This window comes from Rhodnius prolixus, unplaced genomic scaffold, assembly GCF_049639745.1.
Source record: "Rhodnius prolixus isolate KJV_2025 unplaced genomic scaffold, Rpr scaffold_27, whole genome shotgun sequence".
In the NCBI taxonomy this organism is placed as follows: domain Eukaryota; kingdom Metazoa; phylum Arthropoda; class Insecta; order Hemiptera; family Reduviidae; genus Rhodnius; species Rhodnius prolixus.
The window spans coordinates 480758-493509 of record NW_027411607.1 but is presented as its reverse complement, the minus strand read 5'-3'; the positions used below and the strand labels follow the sequence as shown (position 1 = coordinate 493509).

The 12752-nt window shown below is 38.5% G+C and overlaps 1 protein-coding gene across 1 annotated transcript; it reads right to left on the bottom strand.

The window, feature by feature from the left end:
- Positions 1-6086: 6086 nt before the first annotated feature.
- LOC141455138 (uncharacterized) lies at positions 6087-8408 on the bottom strand. The gene has a single exon (XM_074129995.1). It carries the CDS (start codon positions 8406-8408, stop codon positions 6087-6089), a length of 2322 nt encoding a protein of 773 aa, XP_073986096.1.
- Between the last annotated feature and the right edge of the window lie 4344 nt (positions 8409-12752).

Genomic DNA, 12752 nt, shown 5'->3' with positions numbered 1-12752 from the left:
TCCAACTGGGACTGCCCTCCTCCAACTCTCTGAGCATAAGTTTCCACGCCCTCCTGACGTTCATTGGCTGGAGAAAACATACTGCCACCACCTCAGCTGGGGCCGCCCTCCTCCTACTCTCTGTCACGCTCGTACCTGTCAATCACTGGCTGGGAAAACACATATGCCACCACCCCAACTGAGGCCTTTCTTTTAGCTGGCTTTTACACAGGTCACTAACTCCTTGAACAATCTAGCCCTTTCCTTTCTAGTTCAGATAGAGACCGGCCCTTTTGTCTACACAGTGGTGGCCAGATACCGACTTTGGTCGCTTAACCCCTAGAACAATCTAGGCCTTTCTTCTCTGCCACAATTAGATACCGCCCTTTTGTCTACACAGTGGTGGCCTGATACCGACTTTGGTCGCTTAACCCCTAGAACAATCTAGGCCTTTCTTCTCTGCCACAGGTAGAAACCGCCCTTTTGTTAATGCAGTGGCGGCCTGTTACTGACATTGATCACTCAACCCCTAGAACAATCTTTGCTTTTCGGGACGAACAGTTCTAAGAGGGGGCAGTGTAACGAAGTTGACCTGGGCATAGAAGAAAGGCCAAGATTGTTCTAGGGGTTGAGCGATCAATGTCAGTAACAGGCCGCCACTGCATTAACAAAAGGGCGGTATCTACCTGTGGCAGAGAAGAAAGGCCTAGATTGTTCTAGGGGTTAAGCGACCAAAGTCGGTATCTGGCCACTACTGTGTAGACAAAAGGGCCGGTCTCTATCTGAACTAGAAAGGAAAGGGCTAGATTGTTCAAGGAGTTAGTGACCTGTGTAAAAGCCAGCTAAGAGAACGGCCTCAGTTGGGGTGGTGGCATATTTGTTTTCCCAGCCAGTGATTGACAGGTAGGAGCGAGAGAGAAAGTAGGAGGAGGGCGGCCCCAGCTGAGGTGGTGGCAGTATGTTTTCTCCAACCAATGAACGTCAGGAGGGCGTGGAAACTTATGCTCAGAGAGTTGGAGGAGGGCAATCCCAGTTGGAGGGAGGCACGCAGTTAAAAGGAGGCAGACACAGCTGGAGAAGTCAGTTTTAAGGAGTTTTTAGAGTTCTTAACGAGTTGTTAATCAATTTTAATCAGTTAGTTTTGAGTGAGTCTTGGAGAGACGTTGGTTTGGAGAGACATTTTGGAAGTGACAGTTTGAGAGAGTCAGTGTTGTGGAGTGCTTCAGTGGTAGCTAGTCAGGCGGTTAGTCAGTTAGTGAGTAGAGCTTTGTTTGTGTAGCAGAGACTAGTGCAATTCGGTGCAGTGCGGACCAGTGGTCAGTCGGGGAACAGTTTTGTGGCGTTACGTAGTGAGTAAGTAACAGAAAACTGTTGTGACTGTTGTAAATGGTAACTGTAATGAATAGCGTTAGTTGCTAGTAAATGTTAATGTGAGTAAAGGTAATGTGTTAATAAATCAGGTTATTACTTACAACTTAAGCGAGTTTTATTATTTATCAAACCCACATATTATTTAATAACTAGTGGCAGGCATTAGTTGTGTAAGTAAAGTTCTTTCTTAGTAAAAGGACAAGAAAAACTTTACAATATGTTCAAGTAGCACTGTAGATTGACTGTAATATCTAGTTATTTATAATAATCAAACTGTTAATTACAGGTAAGACGAATTCAAGACTGAAATATTGTATTAAATCCTCCGTGATTGAAATTTAAAAAGTGGCCGACTCTAACTTTGTTTTTTTCTACTTTAACATGCATGTATATGTGACTACTCAGAATAATTCATCACTCATTTTATCATAATTATAATAAAAAAATATTATGATTGAAGTGGCCAGCATAAGGGTCTGCGACATCTAATAAATTCTAAAAAATATTATAAAAGTTTAAGCAGTAAAATTACTTAAATATTAATGAAGTATGAATGAAATGTTGGATACTTGCTGATTTATGTGCATTTTGGCGTTTAATCAACCCTTATACTTAACATTTTAAACTGTAAGTTTTTGTTAAGGAGATTTTTGTACCTTTTGGATAGATTTATTTATAGTTTTATAGAGGGTTGCAAACAATAACATATTTACACAGCATAAACATTTATGAATATATCCTCCCTCTCCTGGCTCTGCGTATAGTTAGCCTTTAGATCCTGAAACATAAGTAACTCCGACGGACCCCTCATCCTTTCTCACCTGGGCTTGGGACCGGCTTGGCGGACTTAGTCCGTCAGTTAGTTTAGTCACATATAAAAAATAAAACTACAACGCATATATAATATAATAATGTAAGAGCAGACCATCGCTTTACTGTTATGCAGGGGAGCCCTAATCCTTTCATCCTCCCAAATTTTATCAATTCGAGCTAAGATTTACAGAGTTATCAGTAATAATAATATTAGAGGGGGCCTTACATACATTGGGTGAACTCCCCTCCCAAATATGCACAGCGTCGAGACCTCCAAAATGCAAATCTACATAAAATTTTGAATAATATGACACTTCATTTATGAAAATCGGTTCACGCGTTGATAATTAGAAACGATTGCTATACTTCCCCTTAACAAGTGTAAGAGCAGACCGTCGCTTTATTGTTACAAAGGGGAGCCTTAACCCTAACATCCTACCAAATTTTATCAAAATCAGGCCAAGATTTAAAGAGTAATTAGTAATAATAATTTTGGAAGGGGCTTACATAAAGAGGGCTTACTCCTCTCTCATTCGATGTACAGCGTCGAGATCCCCAAAAGGCACATCTACATAAAATTCTGAATTGAATGACACCTCATTCATGAAAATCGGTTCGCGCGTTTAGGCGCTACGCAGTTTACAAAAAAGGTAACAAGAACAACAACAACAGCCACAACAAGAACAACAATTTTTGAAAATGTTGTTTTTGCGCAATTTTCACATTGTTTTTCTCGAAAACTAATAAATCTATGTTATTAAGAAAAAATTACAGTTATAAAGGAGGATTTACACTATATTTTAAAGAAAATTTGGGAATTTTATCTTTTATAGAAAAAGAGAAAAAAAAATCCAAAGTTGGGTGTTTTTCAGCGTTACGCTTTTTCGTGCAGTTTTTGACGATCAACCCTATACAACTGTCCTACCGGACAGTTTTAATTAGTTAACACGCGAATATCTTTCATAATAATGCGGCACAAACCATCATATTTGGCGAATTACTGGCACGAAAGACGCCAAAGAGATTGGCAACAGTGAATTTTGAAAAAAGTTCAAACAATAAAAAGTTATTTCAGTTTATTTCATAAGAACTTACACGCTAATATCTCGCCCGGTTTCGCTACAAAAACGAAATAAACTTTTGGTATTTTATAAAGTACTTATTTGTAAAGTGGTAGGTAAACGAAAAATACTATTATTTGCTGTAATAGATAAGAATTTATGGCTAAATACAAACCCATCAGCCGCTCCTGTATGCTGTTGTTTAGTTACTTTAGTTGACGTAGAGTTGCTGGTGTCAGTATGTTAGTAACAGTTTTTCTTTAATAACATTTGTAATTTAGAGGCATTAACGATGAAAGTTGGTGAATCGCTGGCACAAACTAACCCTAAACGAATAGTAAAATGAAATTTGGAAAAACTAAAAACAAAAAGTGGCTATACCAAATTGACTTAAGAATAAGTCGCTTAATAATGCAGAAAAACGATGAAAATCGGTGAATAACCGGCACAAACGATGACAAAGACTGCAAAAAAAAAAATTGAAAAATCTAAAAAAAAAATATCAATTTTACTCATATTAAGTTGACACGCGAATATCTCGCATATTAATGCGGCATAAACGATGTAATTTGGCTAATCACCGGAACAAACGAATGATAAATAAAAAAAAACATAATTGACATGTGAATATCTCCCTTATGAATGAGGCACAAACGATGATATTTGGCGAATCAATGGCAGAAACGAGGCTAAAAAGATTGGCAAAAAAAAACTTTGATAAAGCTCCAAAAACAAAGAGGCATATCAATTTTACTCAAAATAAGTTGACAAGCGAATATCTCGCATAGTAATGCGGCACGAACCTTTAAATTTCTTGAGTGGCCGACACAAACGAATGGTATACAGAAATGTTCAAAAAATTTAAAAAATAAAAAGTGGTCAGACCAAGTTGACATTCGAATATCATTCTTAATATTGCAGCACATACGATGAAGTATGGTGAATCGCCGACACGAACGAAGCCCAAACGAATGGTAAATCGAATAGTAAAATGTAATTTGGAAAAACGAAAAACAAAAAGTGACTATACCAAATTGACATAAGAATATCTCGCTTAACAATACAGAACAAACGATGAAAATCGTTGAATCACCGGCACAAACGAGGCCAATGAAATTGGCAATAAAAACAAAATAAGAAACTCAAAAAACAAAATGTTTTATCAATTTTTTGTCATATCAAGTTAACACGCGAATATCTCGTTTAAGAATGCGGCACAAACGATGAAATTTGACAAATCACTGGCACAATAGACGCCAAAGAGATTGGCAACAGTGAATTTTGAAAAAAGTTCAAACAATAAAAAGTTATGTCAGTTTATTTCATATGAACTTACACGCTAATATCTCGCCCGGTTTCGCGGCACAAACGAAAAAATCTTTTGGTATTTTATAAAGAACTTATTTGTAAAGTGGTACGTAAACGAAAAATACTATTATTTGCAGTAATAGATAAGAATTTATGGCTAAATACAAACCCATCAGCCGCTGTTGTATGCTGTTGGTTAGCTACTTTAGTTGACGTACGAGTAGAGATGCTTGTGTCAGTATGTTAGTAACAGTTTTTCTTTAATAACATCAGTAATTTAGTGGCATTAACGATGAAAGTTGGTGAATCGCTGGCACAAACTAAGCCCAAACGAATAGTAAAATGAAATTTGGAAAAACTAATAACAAAAAGTAGCTATAACAAATTGACATGCGAATATCTCGCTTAATAATGCAGGACAAACGATGAAAATCGGTGAATAACCGGCACAAACGATGACAAAGGCATTACCAAAAAAAAAAAAATAAATTTAGAAAAAAAAAAAATATTATATCAATTTTACTCATATTAAGTTGACACGCGAATATCTCGTATACAAATGCCTCATAAATAATGTAATTTGGGAAATCACCGGAACAAACGAATGATAAATAAAATTTTGAAGAAACTTGAGCTCAAATTGATTTGAAATTGTTGTACAAGAAGGGCGACGCCTCTGATCCTCGAAATTATAGGGGGATAGCATTATTGAACAGTCTTCCAAAGTTGTTTACCTCAATATTGCGAAACAGATTGAATACCTGGATTGAATACAACTCAATATTAGGCGAGGAACAGAATGGTTTCCGACCAGTAGAGTAAAAAGGAGGCTTTTGGCTCAGTAAAGATGGCGGACTTGGATGAAGTAGGGGTGGCGGGTGCAGTTTATTCCTACTCTATCCTTCTCTCCACACTCTTAAGGTGCATCTTTCTTTTCTCTCCACACTCTTAAGGTGCATCTTTCTTTTCTTTCCACCCTCTTAAGGTGCATCTTTCTCTTCTCTCCACGCTATTAAGGTACATCTCTCTCTCTCTCTCTCTCGCCCATCCATATTAGTTAAAACTAAATAATAGTTGATTTGAATGAAAAAAATAAAATATTTAAATGGGTGAATAACCTGAAAAATCTCAGCTAGCATGCGTGAACATGCTCAAACTCTCTCTCTCTCTCTCTCTCGGTTAGTTTCTCTTGCTGCAGACATCAACTACTTATATAATACTCATCATATGTAGAAGCGGTGTAGTCCACACATTCTCTACTTAGAGAGGGACCGGTTTTAAAAGACTATATAATAATACTATTGCAAATACGACACAGTCAGTCAACTTGCTTTGACTCCATTGAGCACTTCCTGCAGATTCTTCTATTATTAATTAAAAAATGGCAGATCAATGGAAAGTGATTTCAGTGAGTGATAATTATAATAAGTTTGTTACAACATTTCCCACCATTACACTAGCCGATTTGGATTTAGTACTAGCTACATGATGATTTGAAATCTTTAGAAAATTACTCTAGAGAATATATTGTTAAGGCTGCTAATGAACATTATATTAAAAGTTATTTTCTTTTCCACAGCTGCCTTTTTTTATCCCTTTCGCCCGTTTTAACTCTTGTCCCCGGATACGTAAAGCGTACATTTTGGCGCGGAGGCCCACGAATTCAGTTACAGGCTCTCCGCTGGCCTCGTCCTTGAACTTCCCCAACACTTTTTTATTTTTTGTGCTGTAATGTATATGTCCGTTAGGGTAGTCTGAAGTGTCCAGTTCGTTTATTATTGTTGTTAAGTCACTGTAAAAGTCTTCCGTCTTAACTTCATAAATAAGACTATCTGTATCTGTATACATTAACTTAAGTTTGTCTGTATCGTACCTTTTGAGCATAGTTTTGTAGTGGAACTCGTACATCCGGACTTTGGACAGATCAAGTATGGACATTCCAACATAAATCGGTTTGTTCATCGTGATCTGCTCAAAGTCCAGATGCACTGCCACTAAAGTTTCTCTATATACTGTCCGGTCCTTAAAAGTGGGTTTTGCTATAAGTTTTCTCAGTCGTCTTTGGTCAGTCACCAGTTCTATTTTCGTCCGTTTGCGTACGTCTTCCATAAATTTTCCAAAAACGGCGTTGTTCATAAGTTTGTAAAAGTCTTTGTCAAAGTCGTTCGTCGCCTGTTGTCTCATGTGAGTGTTGAGGTCGATGTAGGAACGAAGCCAATGGGACTGCCTGAATCGCAGCGCCCTATGTACGCGTACTGACCGGAGACCTAGGCCCATGGCTTGCTGCAAATTGACGTATTTCTCCCTGTTGGACAATGGAGCCAACAGTTTCTTGGTAACTTGTCCCGGAGGCACCCTATTCTCCGGGAGAAGGGGGAAATCGTTGTGCAGTTCGTGCAATTTGCTCGGATACTCTATGTCGGCTTCAACAATATACCCGAAGGGGCCATCTTCTAGCATATTGCCCCAGTCTAGAGTATCCGGATATTCTACCCACTCGAAACCTCCAGAAGGAAGCGGATTTGACATTGCCCACCCGTACAAATTATTTGCATCTAGGTAGGCAATGTATTTCGATTCCTTAAGGGGGTCGCGATCTGGGTTGAAGTATTTATTATCGGCTTTGCTATAGCGATGACTGCATTGGCAAATGCCGCCCCTTATGCCCCGCTCAATCATTAGGAGCTGGTCATAATCTGTAAGGAGTTCTAATTGTATCCCTGTACACTTCAGCATGGCATCCCAAGCCAGTCCTGGGGCCGTGAAATACCAGGCAGGGTCCAGCGAATATGCTCTTATGCAAACATCTCTGAAATTTTCAAAGATGTCACATAAGAGCATTACGTCTTTCTTAAGGTAGAGCTCGCTGTACCCCCCTAGGGTTCTAATATCGAAGGCCTCCCAAACTGACTGAGCATGCTGATAGTCTTCGTCCGAGATATGGCATTCATTAAGGGTGCTATAGAATGCCTCCTTAGGGGGTAGAACCGTCTCCCTAAGTTTCTCGAACGAGTCTGTGTAATCGTAGGGATACACTCCTTTTCTTATGACCAGATCCATCTTGTCTGCGGGGAAGAATTTACCCATATCTATAAATTTGTTCTTGGGCAAATTCTTGGACAACCTATCTAAGCTGGAAGACAAGAAGCGGAAGGAGTCCACAAATCTGACGGTTAGAGCGCCCATTTGTTTGCTAAAAGAGATATATTTCTCTTCGCTGTTGGGGATGACGTCAATGCGACTTGTGTCATACCCCAACTGGCGTACAATAAAGTGGGCGTCATATCCGTTCAGATTGTGGAGGAAGACGGGAAGGAAACGAGGAGTGCGGTTTAGGATATTACAGGAATTGTGAGCAGGACCACGATACATACCACTGATGTGATCGTAATCCGCCACCTTAGGATTGGATCTAGAGAAGGATTTGTGACAAAGGTAGCAGGTTTGGGACTGTTGGAAGTCTTCCAGCTGAGATGGTGTCAGGGGTAGCATTGGCCTCTTTATGGAGTATACCAGAGCCACCTTCTCGGCCACTGCCTTTATGTATGCCATGAATTTCTCTGCAGAATCTTCACCTGTATAAATGTAGGGTTCTGCAGGGAAATCGGCAGGAAGACAGTGGCGTATGTCTTCTGCAACTTTAATATAAACACAGAAGCTCATTGGAAGGTGACTCTGATAGGGAGTCGTGTAGGTGCGACTCGAATTGCCATCGCTGGGAATTTTTTTTAAAACCGATTCAAAATCTGCGTAGATGACGATGGGAATCCTCATCTGATTTTGCACTTTAGTAAAAGATATAGTTGGAGGAGACCCATCGTCATTGCATGTGGGCAGGACAATTCGAGTCGCTCTGTTCTCTCCACAGTACTCCATATGCTCCTTCACCCGCTCAACGATGTTCACGCTGTCGATGTTAAAGTGCGTGAAGCATCGCTTACAAACGTGTACCCTTTGTTCGTGCTCAGTAATCTGACGGGCCACTAATTTATTAAAATCTTTAATATAGGTATAGTGGCTCCGTCCATTTTCCATCATTAGGAGAAGGAGGTCGCAATGGTCTTCCTTCTCCTGCTTCACCACCTTTAAAGGGTACACGTATCCTTTCTCTCCAAGGGCGAAAACATTGATGCTTATGTTATTAAATTTCTCAAATTTTTTCACCTCATGGAGAGGAGTGGGGAAGGAAATGCAGTCAAAATTGTACCTGTGTTCTAAATTTTTATATTTACTTTCACGTTCTGGATGAATAGTTACGAGACGGGAGAGAATGGCATACTTGAAACACTGATCATCATTGTTTTGCACATTTATAACCGCTTTTCGATTCGCAATGTGGGGAGGTAAAGGGATGTAGATGTTACCTCCCATGGGTTGGAAACGGTTCACCCTTAGAAGGACCCCATCAAACCCTTTCAAAAACCACCCGCTCCCCTTTAATGTGGACTCCTCCATCTCAGTCACTAATTTCTTAAAACTTTCCTTTAAGCATTCTTCGATGGAGGAGTCTTCATAAATTACTTTATTCTTAGTCTTGAAGGCGCGATCACATGTTTCACCTTTGATGTTTTCAAATGTCGCCTCCAAGACCAAGTTGTACTTGAGGAGAGCCTCTTCCACGCATTCTGCAAGTAACTGTCGCAATGTGCCTAACTGGGCATTTAAGAATTCCATTGCATCAGCTACTTCCAATGCATGGAAGAAAGAAAGTCCGAAGAGTACCTCCGTGCGCCGTTTCCACTTCATACAAACTTCCGTTGGCGGCATCTAATCGAGCTCTTTTAGTCATGACGGTCAGTGTTTCATTGCCACAACGACGCATGTGCGCAATCAACGTCTTCTTAGAAGAAAATCCCTCGCGCAAATATTGCAAAGATGGCGTTGACTGCGCCATATACATGTAACTTCGTGACGATTCTTGTTATCTTCCCTTTTAAATATTTTATGGCAATGTAGACACTCCATAATTAATAAAATAACACGTAATATAAAATAATAATAAGTAATATAAAATAATAAGTATTGTAATGAAAAATATTAATAATACAAATATAAATATATTTTAACGCGGTTATTTAATACATACACAAACTAGAATAACACTAAATTACTTAATAAATAATTAATAAAAATGGATGTTAAAATTAGTTAGTATAGGCTTATGGTAGGTATAATAAGACACAGTACATTAAAAAACACTTTATTATTAAAACTGTCCGGTAGGACAGTTGTATAAGGGTTGATCATCAAAAACTGCACGAAAAAGCGTAACGTTGAAAAACACCCAACTTTGACAATTTTTTTCTCTTTTTCTATAAAAGATAAAATTCTCAAATTTCCTTTAAAATAAAGGGCAAATCCTCCTTTATGCCTGTAATTTTTTTGGCCAAACCTAGATTTAGTAGATTACGAGAAAAAAGTTGCTGAAAATGAGCAAAAAAGGCATTTTCAAAAATTAGTCTTGTTCTTGTTCTTGTTGTTGTTGTTGTTGTTGTTGTTGTTGTTGTTCTTGTTGTTACCTTTTTTGTAAACAACGTAGCGCCTAAACGCGTGAACCAATTTTCTTGAATGAGGTGTCATTCGATTCGGAGTTTTATGTAGATGTGCCTTTTGGGGGTCTCGACGCTGTACATCGAATGGGAGAGGGGTTAGCCCCCTTTATGTAAGGCCCCCTTCAAAATTATTATTACTAATTACTCTGTAAATCTTGGCCCGATTTTGATAAAATTTGGTAGGATGATAGGGTTAGGGCTCCCCTAGGAAACATTAAAGTGGCGATCTGCTCTTACACTTTTTAAGGGGAAGTATAGCAATCGTTTCAAATTATCGACACGTGAACCGATTTTCATGAATGAAATGTCATTCGAATCAAAATTTTTTACAGATTTGTCCTATGAAAGTCTGACGCTGTGCCTTATAAGGAGGGGAGTTCGCCCCACCCAAATTAGGCCCTTTCTAAAACTATTATTACCAATATTTCTATAACGCTTAGTCCGATTTTGATAAAATTTATCACGAAAAAGTGATTAAAGCTTCTCTACGTGGCTGTGAAGTGCCATCATGCTCTTACTCCTACTAAGAGGAAGTAGTGCAATCGTTAAAATTATCAATGAGTGAACCGATTTACATCAATGAATTGATGTTCGATTCAAAATCTTCATCTCTTTGCATTTTAGGGAGAAGTAATGTATTCGCAGTTTATTTTTCTTACTCCTCTTAAAAGGAAGTACTGAAATCGCAATTTAATTTTTCTATTTACGTACAAATACCTTCCTTTTTATTCAAAACGCTTTTTCAAAAAAATTGTTATTGAGGATGGTTTGGGGACCGCAACTATAATCATTCTTTAAAAAGATCTCTCCAGTGGTGGTTACGGTTCCGATTTAGCAACTTATCAGGTTAAAATGATAGTATTGCTTATTTCAAATTTTAAAAAAATCTGTAAAGCAGATAGGTAACTTTGCAAAATAGACCAAAAAGAAAATTTATCTAAAAAGTACTTTTTTTTGGTCGTTGAATAAAAAGGAGGCTAAAATAATACTGGTTGAACAATTAAAAACCCAAAATTAAGTTTAAAATTAAAACAAACCCACAACAATTTTATTATTAATGGTTTTCTAAAAATCTTTTTAATTATTCTAAACATTAACATTAAAGCGACGATCTGCTCTTACACTTGTTAAGGGGAAGTATAGCAATCGTTTCTTATTATCGAAACGTGTACCGATTTTCATGAATGAAGTGTCATTCGAATCGAAATTTTGTACAGATTTGCACTTTTAAAGTCTCGACGCTGTGCCTCATAAGGAGGGGAGTTTGCCCCACCCAAGTTAGGCTCTTTCTAAAACTATGTTTACCAATATTTCTATAACGCTTAGTCCGATTTTGATAAAATTTAGCAAAAATAAGTGGTTAAAGCTCCTCTACGTGGCTGTGAAGTACCATCATGCTCTTACACCGACTAAGAGGAAGTACTGCAATCGTTAAAATTATCAATGAGTGAACCGATTTAAATCAATGAATTGTTGTTCGATTCAAAATCTTTGCCTCTTCGTCTTTTAGGGAGAAGTACTGCAATCGTAGTTTATTTTTCTTACTCCTCTTAAAGGGTAGTACTGAAATCGCAGTTTAATTTTGCTATTTACGTATAAATTACCTTCCTATTTTATTCAAAACGCTTTCTCAAAAAAATTGTTATTGAGGATGGTTTGGGGGACCGCAACTATAATCATTCTTTAAAAAGATCTCACCAGTGGTAGTAACTCCGACTTAACAATTTATTATTCCCAATTTTTAAAAAATCTGTAAAGCAGATTTGTAACTTTGCAAAACATACAAAAGGAAAATCTATCCAAAAGGTACAAAAATCTCTTTAACAAAAACTTACAGTTTAAAAAGTTAAGTATAAGGGTTGATTAAACGCCAAAAGGTACACAAATCAGCAAGTACCCAACATTTCATTAATACTTCATTAATATTTAAGTAATTCTACTGCATTAATTTTCATTAATATTTTTTTGAATTTATTAGATGTTTCACAGACCCTTATGCTGGCCAGTTCATTCATTTTCTTTTTCTTATGATTTAAGTCGCTTCAACATCTAAGGTTATTGGCGCCCGGAGCTTTTTTCAGTGCACTGCCGGCCTCCGGAAAGTGTTCTCTAGTTACAGACAACACTGTCCATCACCCGGACATAGATAGGATTTGGCGGTTCTGGCACACCTAAAATACAAAATGGCGGCCATCCCCTCCCCTCCCACCCCCTCCCCTATCCCTACCCCCACCCCTCCTTATTGACCAATCATCGAACTCGACGAGGGCTTTAGGCCACGCCCCTTCCCCCCACTCCACGCTTTTAATCGACCAATCAGCGAATTCGATGACACCACCTTTACCCCCACTCCTTCCCCACCCTTCTTAATCGACCAATCAGCGTATTTGACGACATCCCTTTACCCCCCACCCTAGCCCTACTTCTATTATATGACACTTACCTTTACCCCCTCCACTCCTACCACCTCTAGGTCGTCGTATTCGTTGGCCTCCTTAGCTCCTCCTACAAGATGGCGTCTCTTCTAACAGCTGTAGTACACAAGATGGCGGACCTCGTACCAGCTGTTGACCACAAGATGGCGGACCTCGTACCAGCCGATGAAAAATACCTCCACCCCCCTCGCCGATTGATAGACAGGAGGGTAAATTTTTTTATTTTAATTATT

Bases quoted from the DNA above. Each gene is read 5' to 3' on its own strand.
- LOC141455138 (XM_074129995.1), bottom strand. From the start codon at position 8,408: ATGGAGTACTGTGGAGAGAACAGAGCGACTCGAATTGTCCTGCCCACA.